Source organism: Ursus arctos, chromosome X, assembly GCF_023065955.2.
Source record: "Ursus arctos isolate Adak ecotype North America chromosome X, UrsArc2.0, whole genome shotgun sequence".
Lineage (NCBI taxonomy): Eukaryota > Metazoa > Chordata > Mammalia > Carnivora > Ursidae > Ursus > Ursus arctos.
In genome coordinates, this window is record NC_079873.1 from 24,895,267 (window position 1) to 24,916,639 (window position 21,373).

At 42.6% G+C, this 21,373-nt stretch overlaps 1 protein-coding gene across 1 annotated transcript; it reads right to left on the minus strand.

The window, feature by feature from the left end:
• Positions 1 to 1,926: 1,926 nt before the first annotated feature.
• NR0B1 (nuclear receptor subfamily 0 group B member 1) lies at positions 1,927 to 6,695 on the minus strand. Its single transcript, XM_026513242.4, has 2 exons — positions 5,518 to 6,695; positions 1,927 to 2,272 (listed from the first exon to the last, which is right to left on the minus strand). Exons 1-2 carry the CDS (start codon positions 6,686 to 6,688, stop codon positions 2,028 to 2,030), a joined length of 1,416 nt encoding a protein of 471 aa, XP_026369027.1. The 5' UTR covers positions 6,689 to 6,695; the 3' UTR covers positions 1,927 to 2,027.
• Positions 6,696 to 21,373: the final 14,678 nt, after the last annotated feature.

Consider the following 21,373-nt stretch of genomic DNA (forward strand, 5'->3'; position numbering starts at 1 on the left):
CACCTGGCTTTCTAAGAGCTTTATGGCTCATGGTCTGTGTTTTAACTGGCTAAGTCTAGAACCCCCAAAGGCATGTGTGAGATCAATACTGTAGGTTGGCCTCAGCCTGTTGTATGGAGTCCTACTGATGATAATTCTGTAAAGACACCTTGGCCATGGGCCAAGGGAGTGGGTTCTGCAAACGAGTCAGCATAGCAAGAGTGGGACAGCTATCCTTAGAACGGGCTCCTTGCAAGGTTGACCCTTGGCTGACATCTGGGAACCTTAGTTTGGGGAGTGTCCCAGCCCTTCCCTAACTCATAACTGTGACTCACTGGGCCTAGAATGTGCAAACAGTGGGGTTTATACCGAGCATTTGCTTTCTTTCTGTGTATTTGGAATTTTGGTACGTGCTAGGTGAAAGGTGTCTATGTGAACAGCCCCAGTAAAAAGCCTGTACTCTGAGTCTCAAAGAGCCTCCCTGGGCAGAAATATCACATACATGTTGTTGAATTTTCATTGCTGAGGAAGAGTGTGCTCTGGGTGACCCCTCATGGGAGGGGGAGAGCAGAGAGCAGCCTGTGCAAGGATGCATGGACACATGGATTTGTCCAGAAGCTGCCTGTGCCTATCCCCCTTAAGATCAGGCTGTATAGCCTTACCACATCGGTATAGTAAGTCTTAGCCCTGAACACAACTGCATGCTGTGTCCCACGAGAGCTTCTAGCAAATCTGAATGGGGTGGTGATCTTGGGGTCTCCCAATACAGTCACCAATGGAAATGTCTTTTCTTATCATATTGTAGATGTTGTAGATTATTTTGAAATTTCAATTATATTGATGACTGCTTTGAAATGAAGGTAGATATTAGAACTGCCACCAGTTTGTTACTTAATGTATTGATAAGGAAGCATATACATTATACATTTTAAACTATTTTTAAAATTTGACATTTTTACTATTATATTTTGACATAATTCATTTCCTTTGTAATCCTTAGAATTTTATTTGCTGCATTATTCTGAAAGCCTGGTTCTGAGATGTCCAGACATTCACCACGCTGCCAAAGGGGTCTGCACATAAGTTTAAGACTGCCTGCATTGGGTTAGTACCCTGGGCTTAGATGTATTAATCACTAATGGGCAATTTATTACCTATAAGTAAATAAGCATTTAGTGCCCTAAGCTTTATCCAGGGAAAAGGAAGAACTGGTTCTACAGATTACATGTACTGGGGCAGCAAGAGTCAACAATAAGTCACTTTATGATTTTATGTGATGCTTCTTCAATGTGATAGTTACATATGTATCTTAAGGGTGAGATACTATTAGGGGTTTATAACAATGTTGAGCTTTCTACAACTACAGTGCCCCTTTATAGAATATAAGTTTCTTGTTGAACTTTATTTATTGTATAAAGTCTCAGACTAAATTTCTGGAAAATCTGACTTCACTTTCAGGTGTTTCTATGATCACAGATGGCCACTTAACTCCAGTTGGTCCAAGGACAGTCTTCCACCCAGCCAATGGAAGTGGGAGTGAAGGTAGAGCCGAGTCAACCCTCGCCAATCCTGGCATGCAACAATATTAAATGTCGTGATGCCACCTACAAAGATAACTTAATTTCTGTTTATGTTGGCTAGGTTTTTGATATTTTTTGAAGCCTTGCTTAAACTCCGAAATGTTTTTACCATCAAGTTTATGGTCAACATTGTAATATTTATTATAATTTGATATTACAAATGTGATTTTAGCTGGTTCAGTGGAGAGAGTCACTAAAGGTATGATAATAGCTTATTAGAGCAGTAGTCTGTTCTTTCCTTGGAGATGTACAGAGATGTGTTACCTGTTGGCACATGTGTTTCTCCACCGTGAAACAGTGTGGATCAGAGGATTTGCTAATTGTCTACAACTAAAGTTTTTCTTTAATTGAATACAAAAATATGCATATAAAAATAAGAAAGTTTATTGGTCATTTTTTTTTTACACTCTTCTGCCTCTGGCTCCTTATTCTTACATAGCAAACTGCACCTGTGTGACCCCTACGCCTTCATAACTTCGCACAGAGCATCTCCAGCATCATATCATCCATGCTGACTGAACCAATGATGGGCCTGAAGAACAGTTCCACGATGACATTGGCATTGATGAATCTCAGCAGGAAGAGGGCACTATTCAGTTCGGCGAATCTGGCTTGGTACCGCCTGTGTGTCATCCTGATGTGGTCGCTGAGGATCTGCTGAGTTCCCCACTGAAGTCCCTGAATGTACTTCACACACTGAAGGCCTGGCAGGTCTGGAGGAGAAAAAGGGAGAAGAGTCTCTTTATTGTGAAAAGCTCACTTGGCATCCTTAGCTCATTTACATATATCCATTTCTGCCCCTTCCCACATTAAACAAGAGTTCAAGCTTCCTGCTTAAAAGGGCTTTCTAGAACAAGGAGAAAATGCCAAACCAGTGCTAAGTTTTCAAAAGCAGTGCTTCTGAGAATGAAATATCATCTAGTTATTTTATAGTCAGTGTTTGTAACCTCACATGTAAGAACTGTTGGCCCTGAGCCAGCACATGCACATGTATTCACTGTGACAGTAGAATATCATTTCATGAATTATGGCTCCAGTTCACTGTACAAATGGGAAGATATTAAGATTATTTCAAGAAGTGAGCACTTGACCTTTTACCTATGGGAAATAGGCCATTGTAGAATGACTACAGGTTTTGCCAGATGACAAATATTTCACCATCCTCCCTTGAATTTCCCACTAATACCATGATTACCCAGCTGACGGGGGTCAACTGCATAGCCACAGTGACTCATGAGTCTCATTCTAATTGTTTGCCAACAGGCTGATGTTAGTCTTGAGTCCCATAAGTAATTTAAGAGATAACACTGGCCCTTTAGCTCATTGTACCATGATTTCTGTATTGGGGAAGATTTTTTAAAAAACTGATTTTAATGAATATTGTAAAAGCATCTTTTAAAAGTACTAAAGAAAGGGGTCTTTGATAGCATTGTCTTACAGGCGTTAAAAAGTAAACATGCAAACATCATCAATTTCAACATGGTTCGAAAGTAACTTTTCAAACAGGGAATGCTTGATCTTCTTGCAGTATTATGTGATAACGCTGGTAAACGTGAATGAAATACAATGTGGAAAAGATAATATGCCTGTACGTTTTATAAAGATGGTGGTAAGAGGAGGTTGCTTTTAAAAGTTCTCTGATCCTGCATGACAGTAATAATACTGTAAAGTTCTTTAACTTGTATTTAAATAATTACCAATTTACTGTGCTGTTTAAGGGATGTCAGTGATGACGGCAATCGTTTTCCTTCCCTTTCCTACAGAATCCAGCAGTAAAGTATTTCAGAAACACCATGGTGACCAACAGAGTAGCAGGACCAGCCTCCGTTCTTTAAGAAATAGTAACAGGCAAGTCATTCCTATCATAGGCAAATAGGTCTGATAAAAGGAGACTGAAATTAGGCCACATCTGTGCCCCATATTCCATTTCTGATTACCCCGCTCCACACATTAACAACCCCCTACTACCGAACACTCATTATCCAGACTTGAGACCCCATTTTATTGTTTGAATTCCATTGATGAGGGGAAGAGGAGGCTGGCATCAATATCCACCAGGAATTTGAAGCTCCTCTAGGTTTGGATTCATGGCTCCTTAAAACGTCATCTTGTGAACTACTGGTCCCTTTCTTTGGCTTTCATAGCACACCTTCCTTTTCCAATGCCACCCCCCGCCCCGCCCTCCCCCCCCCCGCAAAAGACACGCCCATAAAGTAAATTTGGGAAAGAGAAAATGTAGAGAGATGGACTCCACAATAAAAATATATATATTTACACATAAAGATCAGAGGATACACAACAAAAGGATAAACATCAAAGAAAGGCCACACACTAGCAGGTGCATTTGTGTTTAAAACACACTCAGTTTAGCCAATTAAATTCACAGTGAGAGAGGATTCAGAGGAGCAGATAGAATAAGGGAGATGCATGTGTGTGACCAAAGTATGCCAAGCAGGGTGGAGGGAAAGAGAGAAACTAGTGGAATGTAAAGTTCTGGAAGCTGAGCCCCTGCCTTTCTTTTGTATTCCAACAGAACAAGGCCCATGGGAGATGTTTGAGAACACTGGCTGAAGGAGCAAGAAAACATTGTTTTCTAAATGATCTTAAGAACTGCCTTGGGCACTAATACAAATGGAGATCTGCAGACCCTGGACCAGAGCTACCAAATCAGAACCTCCAGGGAGGAGCCTGGTAAGACTTCGAAGGAGTGTCCCCCCCTTCTATGCACAGGCAAGTTTGGAAAACAATGATATAAGCAAAAGGTGACCTACAATCATCTCTGGGATGAGCTGAAGGCTCTAGGTCTTGAAATGTGAGTTCTGAATGAAATATTATCCTATTAAATATTGCTCTATACCCTTTCAAAAAATGTTAGGCAGCAGGCAGGGACATAACCCGAGACTTCTGGTGTTAGGGGGAAAAAAAGGTGTGGAGGGAGCATTATAAAAACAACTCAAGCTGCCTGGAAACTTCGTGCCCGCTTGTGACCCTTTTGGAGGGATTGTGGTCAAAGACGACTCTCGTAATGGGACAAACTCAAGAAAAGGTGCTAGGTGGTCCATGGAGATGTTCTCTAATGATTTGGTTGGACTCTGTGGGGCAGTGTCCAGCACCTAAAAGACAACCTGAAAGTATGGTGCAGCAGACATTCCACGGGGGCCAGGAGGCCCATGCCCCATGACTCACTGGCCATTTCTGTGGAGTAAAGTAATCTGGAACTAGGCTACCTAATCTGCACACAGGGTGGAGTAAGGGTGAAGGGCAGAGGGGCTTGATTAGGAGGTCCCTAGGGTCTCTGCAAACTGTTAACAGACAGTGCTCCTGCTGGCAGTCCCTAGTGTTTTTTCCCTGCCCCCTTGGTACCCTGATACAGACACTTGGAGGATGACATAGTCCAGCTGCTTAGGACCATAAAAATTATCATTCAGAGGCAGACCCATGAAAGGCTAAGTCCAGTGTCCTTCATGACGGGGGGGGGGGGGTCTAGGACTCCTTAACAAATGTCTCCTTTCTTACTAGCCTGAATAGATTTCCTCTAACAGAAAGGTTCTAGTAAATTTCAGAACTGGGTTTCGGAAAGACATGTTGCAGAATTTGCAGTGAACACAAACTTTTCTTTCTATAGCGATACTACTGGATTTAAAAGACTAGAGGAGAAGGACCATCCCTGTGCTTCGATGGCAAAAACTTTTCCTTAGTAGCAGAAAGAGATAGAGACAGAAGTAATAAACCTCATCAAACAACCACCCCCGCTCTGCTGAGTGTCTCGCAGCAGCCCACCCACAAGGAGTGCGTTCTGGAGTTCCCCCAACTCTGCGGAATTACTCGTGATTCTTTGCTGGTGCCCTGACACTCCCCTGACCACCGAAAACTCTTCCGTGTCTGCGCCTCCGTTAGGCACTGCCCAGGGTTTTTTTTCTGAACAGAGAAAAGCCTGCGCCCGAGGCCGCGCCCTTACCCGGGTTAAAGAGCACGGTCCCCTTGAGGTAGGCGTACTCCTTGGTACTGATGTCCAGGCTCCAGCACTTGGCAAGGAAACACTTGATGGCTTGGACTTCAGCGGCCGAAGGCAAATGCCCGGCCTCCGGCGGCGGTGCCGACGGCGGCTGCAGCGGGGACAGAGGCGGCGGCTCGTCGCCCGCGGTCTCCCGCCGCCTGGTGGTGAGGATCCTCTGCAGCAGGCTGGGCTCCGAGGTCTCTACCGTCTCAAAGTTCAAGCGGTCCTGGGCCAGCTCGAGCATGAGCAGCGGCGCCCAGCAGTTGCGCACCAGCACCAGCTGCTGGTCCAGAGGGAGCACCTGGAAGCAGGGTAAGTACTTGACAAAGCGCAGCGTCTTCAGCAGGCCGGCCGAGGCTGCCTCGCAGACCACCTGTGGATTCTTGAGGGCCACCGGCCGCTGCGCACCGCACTGGGGGTCCCACCAAGGGGCCGCGGGCTGCGTCTCAGGAGCCCCGTGCGTCTGCTTTGCGCTGGTGGGCAAGTGGTGGAGGATGCTGCCCTGGCCTGGGTGGTCCTCCCCGCAAAAGCAGCAGCGGTACAGGAGCGCCACTGCCTGCCCGCCCGGCAGCTCCCCTCTGCCCCCCAGGCCCTGCGCGCTGTAGGAGCGGTCCCACCACACGCCCCCAGGCCGCGCCTCGGGCGCTTCCGGCGCCACGTGCGTCTGCTTTGCGCTCGTGAGCAAGCTGTAAAGGATGCTGCCTTGGCGAGGGTGGTCTTCACCGCAAAAGCAGCAGCGGTACAGGAGCGCTGTGGTCCGCCCCGCAGGCAGTCCCTCTCTGCTCACCGGAGGCTCCGAGCCGCAGGAGCAGCCCCAGCACGCGCCCCCCAGCCGCGCCTCGGGCGCCTCCGGGGCCGCGTGCGTCTGCTTTGCGCTTGTGAGCATGTTGTAGAGGATGCTGCCCTGCCGCGGGTGGTCTTCGCCGCAAAAGCAGCAGCGGTACAGGAGCGTCACTGCCCGCCCACCCGGCAGCCCCTCTCTGCCCACCGGGGGCTCCGAGCCGCACGAGCAGCCCCAGCATGTGCCCCCCAGCCGCGCCTCGGGAGCCTCCGGGGCCGCGTGCATCTGTTTCGCGCTCATGAGCATGTTGTAGAGGATGCTGCCCTGCCACTGGTGGTCCTCGCCCGCCATGGCCCGCGGTGCCCGGAACCCGGCTCTGTCCGGTGGCTGCCGCCTGGGATCTATTTATACCAAGCGCTCACGCACGCGCGTCGGCCGTCTCCGCCAGGGCAAGGGCGCCGAGGGGGGAGCGCGGCGCTGTGCTCCGGTGTGTTCGCCCTTGACCTCAGCGGGTCCAAAGGGGCAGATGCTCCTTAAAGGCTGAGAATGAAGGAGGAACGGAGGCACGGGAGCTCCTGAACACTTCTTTCTTTCCTCTCGTTACACCCTTTCCTGCCTCTGGAAGACAGAGCAGAGAGCAGGTAGCAGGTATTTGGGGGCAGTGTTCCAACTCTTTCCGTTGAAACCTGGCGTCTAGTTTACTCCCTTTATTGGAAGGGCAGGGGGGGCGACAAAAGGGGGGAAATCTCTTTGTGCCATCTCTGGATACTTTCATTAAGTGATCAAACTTTTTATGATTTATATTTTGCATATGGATACGGAAGTCTCATTTTCAGAGAACTTTAAAAGTACAGACCATGGACCAGCGGTATCAGCATTACATGATAACTTGCTAGAAATGCCCAATCTCGGTCCCCAGCCAGAACTTCTGACTCAGAATCTGCATTTTAATGCAGTCCCCAGGGGATTTGCATGCACTTTACATTTTGAAAAGCATGGGTTTTAAGGATGCTGTCATAAGCGTTTTGTTTAATTCAATTGATATTCATGAGCACCCACTTTATGTATTAAAGAGCATGAGCAACCAGGATGTAAAAGTGGCTAATATCTGGGGATATAATAATCACAGGGGCTGAGAGGTTGGTGCAGTGAGAACTTTGGATTCTTCTAGAGGTATTACCTTGGGTAGTTGCATAATTAACATTTCTTCTCCCATTCCTCCTAATTGAATAATGAGAAACACAGGTTTCAGGAAGCCTGGCTCCTTTGATTCTCACTTGCCACACAGCCTCCTTTTTTGAGTTCTATATAGGCAATGAGATCACTGGGTCTTTCCACATCACCACCTGCCCCCCTTGTGTAACTGTTTCACCAACCAGCTGCTTAACTTCAAGAATCACAACGCTGTAGTCCTCAATTTCCTCATCTCTAAAATGGGAGGCTTGCTTAGTGATTTCACGGGTCCAGGAGTGAAGACTATTGTATACCAGCTGGTCTAAGATTATCATTCTCCTTTTGCAGTTTCTCTGGTGTCTCAAATTTTGAGCATAAGAGGAATACCTAGGAGACACTGCTTTGCATTCAACCTGACATTTTATTCTGTGTGTGAGAGTCCCTACAACACAGAGGTTAAATCTCCAGCACTGGCACCAGATTGCCTCAATTTTAATTCTGGCCCTGACACTTTGTAAGTCCGTGGCCTTGGGCAATGTATTGGTTTCCTATTGGTGCTGTAACAAATTACCACAAATGTAGTGGCTTAAGGCAACACAAATTTATTATGTTACAGTTCTGGAGGCCAGCGGTCTGACATCAGTTTCACTGGGCTAAAATCAAGGTGACATTCCTTCTGGAAGCTCCAGGGGAGGATCTTTTTTCTTGCCTTTTCCAGCATCTACAAGCTGCCTGTGTTCCTTGGCTCCTGGCCACATCACTCTTACGTCTGTTTCCATCTTCTTTCCCACTCTTTTAAGGACCCTATAATTACATTGGCCATAACCATATAATCCAGAATCATCTCCCCATCTCAAAATCTGTAGTTAAATTACATCTGCAAAGTCTCTCTCTTTTTTTTTAAAGATTTTATTTATTTATGTGACAGAGATAGAGACAGCCAGCGAGAGAGGGAACACAAGCAGGGGGAGTGGGAGAGGAAGAAGCAGGCTCTTAGTGGAGGAGCCTGATGTGGGGCTTGAACCCAGAACGCTGGGATCACGCCCTGAGCTGAAGGCAGACACTTAACCACTGCGCTACCCAGGCGCCCCCGTCTGCAAAGTCTCTTACCATGTGAGATAATATATTCACAGGTTCTGAGTATTAGAATATGGACATCATTGGGGGGACATCATTTAGCTTTTCACAGGACAGTTCCTTAAGCCACCTGTTTCTCACTTTCCTTACTTGTAAAGTGTGGACAATAGTGTTTGTGAGATAATCCTCATACATGAGTTACTCCTGTAAAACGTTTGCCTGGTACATGTCAAGTGAGGGATGTATCAGCCATTATTTCCCCCACCTTTTAATATCATGTGGGATAACTTTAGGGCTAGGAGGTGATATTAGACCAGCACTGCCATTATTCCATCTCTCCTAGGGAAGCCCACCCTCAATCTCCACCCAGAAGCTCTTTTTCTTCTGTATTTCCACGTGTCTTGGCCCAGACTCAAAGCACGGTGTGGGTAATCTCATCCACAACAATAATATATCTTGGAAATGTTATCTCATTGTCCATGTCGTCATTTGCCATTTCCCATATTCAAGCTACTATTTGGGGTATTGTGATTGGTATTTCAGTGATCTTCCTGCTTAATGAAACCATGCTATGAGCCTTGCTGAAAAAACCTGGCCTACCTCAGTCCCCACATTAAGTTGCCAGAGAGAGTTACTTTTTATTATGTCATCCTATATTATTTTCTTCCTAACTTTTATCAGAATCTGATATGATTGATTGATTTCATTATTTGATGCTTGTCAATTGTATCCCCCTACTAGTATAGAAGTCCCGAGAAGGCAAGGACTCAGTCACTCTGTGTCCCAGCAACTAGAACAATGTCTGGCATACAGTAGGTGCTCAAACATATTTGTTGGCCAACTGTACCTTTAGAAAAAGAGGAGAAGGCTATAGCTTGTTCTTTCAGCACAGAGGACAAGTGTTCCCACACAATTATTGCTGTACTGACCCTGGAGGGAGGAGAAATTAGCAAGCTCTGGAGAACTGAGCTTTCTTGGAGGCCTTTTTTTGATACTCAAAGTGTTACAGCCACTGTGGGAAAGTAGCAAGAGGACTGAGTTAACAGTCAAAAGAGGCTTTGAATCTGGGCTCTTGCACTCTAAAGATAAAACAAGTCACGTAACTTTAGCCTTCACACTCGTGAAATGGGGAAGATTCTATAAACCTATGTTAACAGGTGCACCGGGTTCTTAGTCATTCAAGGGTTATTATTTTTTTTCTCAATATAGCTCTTGAGAGAAATGTTTGCTGACCTCTTCATTACATTGAAAATACAAAGCAATTTAAGATTATATTCATTTACTTTCAGAGCATTTAACCTTACGTTAGACTTTTCATCTATGAAACCAGAAAAAGTGCTATAAACTATTTTAATATATGTACGCTAGCCCTCTGTAGTTCAAGGGTATTTCTAAAACTCTTCATCTTATCAACTATATTTTAAAAAATCCTAGTTCAACCCACTTTTTGTTACTTTAATCATTCACACCTTGCACGTATTTGATGCCTTTGGCTTTGACTTTCAGGCATTGTCTCAAATTGAAGCTTCAGTACACTGCTGAGAACCATGAACTTGTAGCATATTGGTTATAATTTCTGTTCTTTCCCAGGAACAGAGTCTTCTGATTTTCTTCCTCATGTTTTTCTTGAAGTTGCGATCTTCTATTTGCAACTCTGAAGGACTTTCTAGGTTCTTTGGATTGACTGTTTCTAAGTAGAGATTGTCTGCTTGTCCTCCACAAGTATTCATCCTTAGAAATGTTAGGAGAAAACTGACTTCACCATTCTGCTTTCCATCCCCACCCCCCGAACAAATAGCTCCTGAGAAACAAAATCATCCAAACACACCAGTGCACAAATTTGCACCAAGTAATGCCAGCCTGCTGGTTCTACGGGATTAGTGAAGACATAACCCTCTAAAGCAGGCACGAGCGTCTTCATTTGATTTGTTCTGTGTCCTCAGACCACTGTGACAGCTAGACAAAAGGACACTCATCAACTGCACCTGTCATGTGCCGAGTTTGTCCACAACCGCAATTTGGATATTTACACTGAGTCATTGTTCGGTGACCTTGGTCAGTTGGACACCTGCTCTGTTGAATCCATTATCTGTTTCAACTCAGGGTGGGAGTAAAGCTGCCCTGCCTGCTTGAATGCAACCTTCAACTTCAAAGTAATGCACTTTTCACTAAAGGATGTAGGAGTGTAGTACAGGTGGGGATAAAGCCGGGTAAAACTGTAAAACTGACCTTTTCATAGCAAGCTGCTCTTGACCTAGGAAGGTGTGACGATCTGAAACCTGATAGGAATTTTCAAACCAGGCTTAAAAGAGCTGAAATGCCTCAGAATTCAGTTCCTTCAGTAAATAGGTGGCAGGGAGGAACAGTAGCGTTTTTCTTATTCTTCAAGGAAAATGTTGGGAAACTATTGTAGAAGAAGAGTGGCTGATAAAATCCAAGAGATAGCCTCCTTATTTTCCTTCCTAAGACCCAGAATGTTTAAAGCTCTGTGTGTGGAAGAAGGAATTGTCTTTAGGTGCTGACTCATGAAACCCCTAAAGAAGATCAAGTTATCATTATTTATTTCCTCCAGATGAGCTACAAAGAAGGTAATCTGCTACTTTAGGGGTCACCTAGATGCCGAGGTGGAGTAATGACACTTATACTCAAAATAATTGTCGAATGTTCTAAAAGCAACTTTCCACATCAAATGACCACTCCATTTGAGGAAAAAATGTTCCGCGAATCAATTAATTTTACTGCATCTCCCGATTTTGCATTTATTCAAATACTGGATGTTGATCAAATTATCTAATTAATAAGTTCAGTTGACTGGCAGGTTTAAAAATGATTGCCCCTTTGGTTGACAGGCCATTAAAATTGATTGGACCGATCAGTTTGTGAATTATTGCTCCACTGGCCCATCCACATAGCTACATCCCCTAATGGTGATGGTAAGTTTATTACATACTCCTGTCTCTATCAGGTCTGGAACTGTTGTAATATTGCCCTCCCAAGAAATTGCTTTCTTTTTCCCTCTTTCCTGACTTCTCTTAGCAGGTTCCACCCCAAGACCAGGCTAGAGTGCCTTGTGCAGTGCCTGGCATATTAAAAGTACTCAGCAAATACCTGTTAAATGAAACAGTGAGTGAAGAGTTTCTTTCACAAACACAGCTCTCTTAACTTCACCAGGTTGCCCAACCTGCTCTCCTTTGCTGTGATTGCGTGGGTTTTAACAGTCTTGCAGTTCTGGGGGAAATACTGTAGGTCTCTTCTGCCAAATACGAGCTCCCTATTTTAACCACTCTGATGACTAGTTTGATCATCTCAAAAATGAGAGTAAATATATAATCTGTGTTTACTTTACAATGTTGTGGAAGGTAGGAAATGACTAGCAATAGCTCAACAATGTGTTATTACAGTTAGATTACAATTTCTTTAGGTTAGAAACCTCAGACTGTATAATTATTGCCCACTTACATCACAATAAGTGATATAGTGCCCAACTAAATCAAATTTGTGTGAGGAAATTCTCTGTACATGTACATATTAAATACATTTGAAATAAGGGATCCTGCAGTTGATGGTAAGTTGTTCAAGTTTGCAGTTAAATGCATTTAACATTCATAGTGCCATAAACCTAACTGCTTTGTCTGAGGTTACAATGACAAACATACAAAGAACAAAATATTTGTGAATGGATGTAGGCGAATTTCTTTGCAGCAGAGCCAAATGCTGGTCATGAAGAAAATCAGAACTTTTATTTCCAAACTGATGTTTTTGCCATGACAGTTGTGGCTGAGTTACTAAAAAGAAGCTGCCTTAGCTTGATTTCTCTGGAGCAGGCACCAGACAAAGACCGTGTTTGTCTTGGGGACGTGATTTACTGGTGAGGGTGTAGGAAAAGTGAAACTAGAATCAAGGGAAGGCCAATGTCAAGGTGCATTAGTGAAGTCACTGCTATGAACAACAGAAGTGACTGTCCCAGGGCCTCCCAGAATCTCCTACCCAAAGGAGGAGGCAGCATCATTTATCCATTAGTTTCCAGCCCCCCCCCCCCCATGTTAAACGTTGCCACCACGTTTCTGCCGGTGTCTATGGTGTTGCAAAGCACAGTTAGCATGAGAAAAACCACAGCCTGCATGGAACTAACTGTCCACCCACCTGTGCTTGGATCTGGATCAGAGGTATGGACAAGAACATACAAGGCGGGGAATCAGAGATAGCTGAAGAGAAGTTCATGTCCTGTCATCCTTAACTCGCTGCCCTGTGGTCAATGCCAGCCAACACGGCAACTGACTGAGGTAAAGCATCTGTCTCAGCACTCTTCTGCTGAGCTGTTCATCTCTGAAAACCATATTATCATTTTGTCCCAGGATGTTCCATTCTTTAGGTAGGTAAGGCTTGAGTGGGGAAGCAGGCAGGAACATTTACTCATCGTTGAATAATAATTTGTCTTGACTGAGCCTTTGGTCAGTGTCATTACCAGCCATTCTCTCATAGACAGACTGGTGGAAAAACCTCACTATTTATCAGCATAACAACAAAATTTCACCAGATAGGGACAACTTTTTTTTGTAAAAGTAGAGGTTGTAGCATTCATTTCACATATAAGTACACATATATAAAATCTTTTGAGTATTTCTAAATTCTTTGACATTAGCCACGGGCTCTTAAGATTTTTCAGTCTATAAGAGGTTTAAGCAAAACCAGAACCTTCTCACAGGCCTCCTGTTGAGGCTTGAGGCCTGGCTGGACACGGCTACTCAAGCTACATTGCTGGGGCATGTTTCTTGAAGCTTTCTGATCTCTTATTCAAGGTGAGTTATCCTTGACTCATATCCTGCAACCCACCTCAGATTTAACACTTGGCCATCACTGTCATCACTACACCCTGCCTCAAGCCACCATCTTGTCTCACATCAACTCTTAGAATTAACCTCCTCATGGGTCTCCTGCTTCCATTCATTCTCTGCCTATAGCTGGTTGTCCAAATAAAGACTGATGCTTAAGGATGAGTGAAATTGTGTACCATTCCATCACACTTTTAAAAAGTCTAGTGGTAGGGGCCCTTGCTTTTCAGATCTTACAGGATCTGGCCCTGGCCCTTGCTCCACTGCATATGTGTCACCCATGGCACTCTACCTACAAGGCTTCCTTGACAGGGTTCAAACCTACAGCCTCCCTAATTCGGATTGTTCAACTTCCTCCTTCAGAAAAACACTTGGTTCATTCTTTTAACTTCTGTTAGGCTTTGCTCAAATGTCATGTCCTCAGAGAGGCCCTCCCTGCCTGAATTCTCACTCTAAGACAGCAGCTCTGCCACTCTTTATCCTTGTTACCTGCTTTACTCTTCTTCTTGGCCCTTATCATTAAACACATGTAGTTATTGGATTGTTTGTTTACTGTTCACCTCTCCTGAGAATATACATTCTTTGAGAGTAGAGACTGAGGCATTCACTGTTCTGTCCATGCACCAGGAGCAGTGCCTGGAACATGGCAAGTGATGAATAATGTGGACTGGTCATTCTCCACGTTTCCCGGACCTGACTGCCTGTCTGGAATTTCTTTTCATTCTCCCGTTGACTGAGCAAGCTACTACATGATCAGCTCCTTAATCACCTGCCCTACTCAGCAGCCTGGTCCTGTTCTCTGCCAGGAGGAAAATGCCAACCTCCTCCATAGCTTTCTCTTGTGTTTTCTGGTCATGTTTTCCTCTGCCCTGGTTTATCTCTCATAGCTATACCTTCCTTCCGTCTTCCAAAAATCTATCCAAATCTCTGTTCCATAGATTGTTTTCTTCTCAAAGCTTTAATGGATCTATCTCATCTATATCATTTATGTTGTCATTTCAATAGGATTCTATGAAAAGAGATAAATGTTATGTGTTCCACCTAATGCCTTGAGCCAGTTTTTTAGGCTCTTGATTAATAGCTTATTAGGCATGAAACTGTTAGGACTGTGTGTACTTGTGTGTATGTGTGTTCCTTAGAAATTGTTTCATGTGGGACTTAGCCAAAGATGGTCTGGAGCCCACAAGGTTCGGGATGGTGGAATTTGGTTTATAGGCTGGAAAAGGGAAACTGTCCAGTGCCACTCCTGTGACCCCCTGTCCAGCTGGAGTCTAATGGGTAGAAGTAAAAGGTGCCGTTAAGGACCAGACCCTAAACGTTCATTCAATAACCACTCAGCAACATTTGAGCTGGACATTCCACATATAAGAAAGGACACACACACATAAGAAATTAAGCTTTCATAACAATTCTGCTAACATATACCAAAACTGGAAGTACTGTAATGTAATGTCATAAAAATAGAATTTGACATTTCCATTCTATTTAGAACTGTTATGTGGTATGAGAGAGGTGACTTTTGTGTTACTGGCATCTTTTAATTTTCTAGATGAACTTAAATCTCATTATAATCTCCTTTTCAGACAGAAAAGGCCATTCTAAATGGCCTCTAAATATTAAGCCCCTCTGCAGCCGTTCTAAATGGATTTACCTTGTTTGGCATATGTTAAATGTTAATGTAACATTATTAATTATAATTATACATTGATTTGTTTGGTATCTTTTTAAAGTTCTTTGATGAAGGGTCAACACAGCCTAGCTTTCACATATCAGGACCATGGAGCCCTTTTAAAAGGGTCAATCGTATTATGCAGTGTTTCACTACATTTGACTTTTGGTTAACACTCCATCCATTACTTGTAAGGGAAAAGGGACAGCTAAACAGTGGACACATGCTTAGTCAGAATTCCAAACGTGGCCTTGGCTGCAAGAGGGAGGAAGAAAATTGTTCTGGGGTAATCATAATGATGTTTTCTTTATAATGGCCTCAAATGAGGGCGCCTGGGTGGCTCAGTCGGTTAAGCGTCTGCCTTTGGCTCAGGTCATGATCTCAGGGTCCTGGGATCGAGCCCCAGTTTGGGCTCCCTGTTCAGCAGGGGTCTGCTTCTCCTTCCCTCTGCCTTTTCCCTGGCTTGTGTTTGCTCACTCTTTCTCAAATAAATAATTAAATAACATCTTTAAAGAATATCCTCAGATGGTTTTATAACAGGGATATTAATGGTTCAGTAAGTGCTGGCTACACAATGCGTGGTCTTCAGACCAGCAGCATCAGTGTCATCTGGGAGCTTGTCAGGAATGCAGAATTTCAGGCCTTGCCCTAGACCTGCTGAACCAGAATCTGCATTTGAGCAAGATCCCCAATTTGCACATGAAACCTTGAAAATCACTCCATAAATCTCTGCCTCTCAAATTTGGCAGCTCTTTTGTATAAAACTTGGGAGTTTGAAAAATTACTGATGACAGGATTCCACCCCCCAGAGATTCTGATTTAATTTGTATGGGCTGTGACCTGGGCATAGAGAGTTTGAAAAACTCGCCAGGGAATTCTAATGAACAGCTAAGTTTGAGAATCATTGCTCTTAAAAATAAAACCCAACATCATATTCACTATGCAAAAATAACAGTAACAGTAATAATAACAAGTAGGGGAGGAGTAATATTTTGAGATAATAAAGTCATCAGAAAGCAGATGAAAGAAAACATGGAAACTGTAATTATGGAAGATATTTTGTCCCATTTTCACATGAATGGTGATGAGTTTATCAGATGAGCAGAATGATGAGGGGATGGGAAAGAAGTGATAGGACTTGAAACATGGGGTGAGGCATCATAGGCTAGACATTAGAAAGCACCAGAATACAGGGCCTTCAATAGGAAAGGTTCAGTACATAAATGAGTGTGGTCAGCACCAAATTTACCTTTGCAAAACTGAGACCCCAGAAAATCACAAGTGGTTTCCCTGCCCTGTTGATGGTACTCATACACCTGACATCTAAGGAATTCATAGGACAAAAGGGGAAAGGTCAGGTCTTAGCATTGCCTTAGAACGGATCCTCACATACTCTTGATTGATTGTTTTATAGCACTGAGCTCCTAACTGGTCTCCCTGCCTCTCATCATCCCACTACCCCATTCATCTTTCAAATGCTTCCAGAGTGATCTTTCTAAAGTATGATTCTGACCCCGTCAACCCTTTGCTTTAAATATACACCCAACACAATCATTACATGAAAGCTCACCTCCTTACCATAATGGGAAGGAACTAAGATTTATCGAGCATTAGATACTTCTTTTGTTCTTCACACCAAATCTGTGAGGTAGGTGTTATCAATCCCATTTTACAGATAAAGAAACTAATATTCTTTTTCAAGGGGAGAATATTTAGTGGCAGAAACAAAATCAGAATCCTGATTTGCCTGTATCTTTGCTACCTCCCTAGCATGGTATACAAGACCCTTCATAATCTAATAAGATTTCTGGATTCATCACTGTTCTCCCCCCCACATTACACGGACATTATACATCCCCATCCACATCATGCTTCTCATTGCTCATTTAAAAATTTATTCTTTCACACCTCTATACTTTTGAAGATGGTATTTGTTTCTAGAATGTCCTCCTTTTAAAAAGGGAACTCTCATATAGCCTTCCAAATTCAAAATCACTGAGGTCCTGCATGAACTATTCCTAGAACTTTTCATATAGGGTTTGCCTCTCCATCTCCAGTGTAATCATAGTATTTTCCACATGTTTTATTAGCTTTTGATGTATTGTTTTGTAATTATTCTGATGTATTTCTTTCCCTAATATAAAATGATGTTCCTGAGGAAGCAAATCATGTCTTATTCACTTTTATAAGCAGCATCTCCTTGATCTTGGGATCTCTCTCAGTCAATTCGGGCTAAGTTATACTGTATAACAGTTAACCCCCCAAAACTCAATGGCCTACAAACAGCAAAGGTGTGTTTCTTGCTTGCGATATCATGGGTAGGTTGTGGCTCTGTTTCATGCTATTTTAACTCCAAGACCTGGGCTGATAGAGCAAATTCCATCTGGAGCATGTCTGGTTTTGTGACCGAAGGAAAAGAGATAGTGTGATTCATGAGATTATAAATAAATTTTCTGCTTAGAAGTGACACACATCACTTCTACCCATATTTCATTGGCCTAAGCAAGTCATATGGTTACTCCTAATTTCAGCAGTGCTGTGATATAAAATTTTGCCGTAAGAATGAGCAGTAAATGAGCATCACTGATGTCAATGAGACAGGGGTATGTAAGCCCCTCTCCAGTGAGAAGAGGCAGTGAATCATACCATCTACCACAGGGCCACCTACACCTCAGGAACTCTTTCTGTTTCTCACACAGTGATGTTGCATTTTGCACAAACTTGTTGTGTGTTCATTTTAAATATTAAGCTGTCAAAATATCAATAAAATCTTACATTAAACATAAAATTTGAAATAACTCCAATTTCTGACATTGCAATATTCACCCCCAAATCATAAAAACCAGAGGGCCAGGTGAATTGAAAAGTCTGCTCTGTTGGCAAGTGGTAACACTATTTTAGCTGGCACATGAAACACCATCATCCTTTGTTAGTACTAGTCTTTATTATAGGAGGTATCAGGGAGGAACACATTTCTTATATAGAATTTCACCCATTACAGGCAAACCATACATATTTCAATCCCATTCACGACTCTTGCACTATTAAACATGTAATTCCCACTTTCATCCCTGACATGACCACTAACCACTTCCCCACAGACTTCAAAGCAAGTCAGATTGCTTCTCCTCCTCATTCATGTAAGGAATGTAAACATAATGCTAAGACCCAGAGTCTGTTTTGTAGATTAGATGGGTCACAACATCAGATTATATAATCAGGATCTGTAGCATTCTCCTGGTTAATGCAGAAGAACACTAAAGTCCTGGTTCTCTTTTCCTTTATCCAGGCAATTAAAAAACCAATGAAGTATGCTCAGAAACTTTTTCTTTCTTTGTCAATATTGCCCAAGTAAAAACTTGGTTCGGGAAGGTTAAACTCTGCCTAACAGGTGGTACCAAAAAGAAGGGGGGGATATTTTTCCTGTCAAACATAGACCTTTTATATTTAACATACCAATATCATGGAGACATTCACCCCAGAGTCTATATGTGGCAACGCAGGTGTGTTTAGTTAAGCTGTAACCTTCTCTCACTCCTGCTCCAAGTGTTCCATGCACATCCACACATGCCATGGGACTCCTACAGATAGCGTGATGTGCTTTCGAAACATGCACTGATGACATGCAATTCTCTGTAACAGTCATTCCAAGGATACATTAGAAAAAGGCTTTTTGCCCAAATATGAACAATTAACTCAAATAAGATCATTAAAATACATTTTATACCTAAATATTGAAATCTTTGCTGAAGTCACTGAGACTGAAAAGTTCAGACTCTGTCAACAAGTGAATTTATCAATGTGTCCTGCATGTTTTCCTGTTTTGCATTTTTGAACAGTGACACTCTTCATTCAGTGGATTTTTATGGAACACCTGTTAGGGTCCAGGAACTGTGCTAATGAGCTCTTTCTGTGGATTCTTTCATTGAGTGTAAGAATCTCAGGAAATTCTTTTAAAAATGTTTTCTTACGGAAGTATAGTAGACATACACTGTTCCATTAGTTTCAGGTGTACGACGCAGTGATTCCACTGTTCTGTACATGACGCAGCGCTCCTTGCAGTAAGTGGAGTCATCATGTTACCATACAGTGTTACTACGTTATCAGTGACTGATTCCCTGTACTGTCCTTTTCGTCTTTGGGATTTATTTATTCTATAACTAGAAGTTTTATACTTCTTAATCCTTCACCTGTTTCACCTATCTCCCCTCCCTCTTGGCAACCACCAGTTCTCTGTATTTGTCAGTCTGTTTCTGTTTGTTTGTTCATTTGTTTTGTATTTTAGATGCCATATATAAGTGAAATCATATGGTATTTGTCTTTCTCGGTCTGACTTTTTTCACTTAGCATAATACCCTCTGAGTTCATCTATGTTGTCACAAATGACAAGATCTCATTCTTTTGATGGCCGAGTAATATTCCATTGTATATATGTACCACATCTTCTTTATCCATTCTATCAGACAGTAGACATTTGGGCCATTTCCATAATTTGGCTATTGTAGATAATGCTACTATAAACATCAGGGTGCATGTATCCCTCTGAATTAGTATTTTTATGTTCTTTGGGTAAATATTTAGTAGTGCAATTGCTTAATCATAGGGTAGTTCTATTTTTAACCTTTTGAGGAACCTCCAAATTGTTCTCCAGAGTGGCTGCATTAGTTTGCATTCCCACCAACGGTGCAAGAGGGTTCCCCTTTCTCCACATCCTTGCCAACACCTGTTGTTTCTTGTGTTGTTGATTTTAGCCATTCTGAGAGGTGTGAGTGATGTCTCATTGTAGTTTTGATTTGTATTTCCCTGATGATGAGTGATGTTGAGCATCTTTTCATGTGTCTGTTGGCCATCTGGATCTCTTTGGGAAGATGTCTATTCATGTCTTCTGCCCATTTTTTAATTGGATGATTGGGTTTTGGGGTGTTGAGTTTGATACGTTCTTTATAGATTTTGGATACTAATACTTTATCAGATATGTCATTTGCAAATATCTTCTCCCATTCCATAGGTCACCTTTTAGTTTTGTTGATTGTTCAAATGCTATATTTAAACATAAGACACTATTTGGCTGCTTTCTTAAGTACACATTCTCACTGAAGTTAATGAGAATTTTAAATTGTGTCAAACAATATTGTGATAGTAGAGTACTCCAACTGACAGAAATCCACTTTACACAGATTGGATTTATTGCCTTTCAAAATGTATGTGGGACTACTGCCAACAAATAGAAACCCTCAAGCATCATGATATTGGTATTAAGATAAAGCACAGAAAGAATCACACACACACCCCAAAATCACATGCCTACAGAATGTGTTCCTGAGTCTGACTGATAAAAATGTGGAAAACATGGCCCATTCTGTAATTCTGTTCTACCAGGCTGTTCCAGGATATTCACTATGAACTTTTCTTTTATGTCTGCAAATGTAGGAAAAGGGGGAACAAGGGTTCTTTTTAAAGAAATACAAACATTCACACTTACAACTTAGATACAGAAAATGTGCATTAGGGGCCCTTGGTTGGCTCCACCAGTTAAGTGTCCGACTCTTGATTTCAGCTTCAGGTCATGATCTCAGGGTCATGAGATCATGCCCTGAGTTGGCCTCCATGCTGAGCGTGGAGCCTGCTTAAGATTGTCTCTCTCTCCCTCTGCACCCCTCCACTTGCATTCTCTCTCTTTCTCTCTCAACTCAACATCTCCAAAAATTGTGATGGTATTATCAACTTGTCCACTTGTTACCTCTCATACTCTGTCCAGCCATATTTGTTTCTTTTCAGTTCCTTGACCATGCCAAGATATTTCTCACCTCAGGGCTTTGGTCCACCTGTTCCTTCCACCTGAAAGGCTCTCCCTTCCTCTGGTAAATCCCAGTCACCCTTCAGGGCCTGACTTAAATATCACTTTCAAAAGAAAATATTCCCTTTGGAAATGCATCTATTCAAGTCCTGTGCCCATTTTTCGCTTGAATTATTTACGTTTTTGGTGTTGAATTGTATAAGTTGTTAATATGTTTTGGATATTAACCCCATATCAGATATATCATTTGCAAATATTCTTTCCTATTCAGTAGGTTGTATTTTTGTTTTGTTGATGTTTGTTTGTTGTTGTTTTGTTGAAAAATTTTGCTGTATAAAAACTTTCTATTTTGGTGTAGTCTCAAGAGTCTCAATTTTTGCTTTTGTTTCTCTTGCCTCAGGAGACATATCCATAAATACATTGATAAGTCTGATTTCCAAGAGATTACTGCTTGTGTTTTCTTTTAGGAGTTTTTTGGCATTAGTTCT

What these genes read in the sequence shown, in the direction of transcription:
- NR0B1 (XM_026513242.4), bottom strand. Translation starts at nt 6,688, where the DNA reads ATGGCGGGCGAGGACCACCAGTGGCAGGGCAGCATCCTCTACAACATG. An exon ending in GACCGTGCTCTTTAACCCGG is followed by an intron (nt 2,273 to 5,517) that starts GTAAGGGCGCGG and finishes TTTCTCCTCCAG; the next exon opens with ACCTGCCAGGCCTTCAGTGT.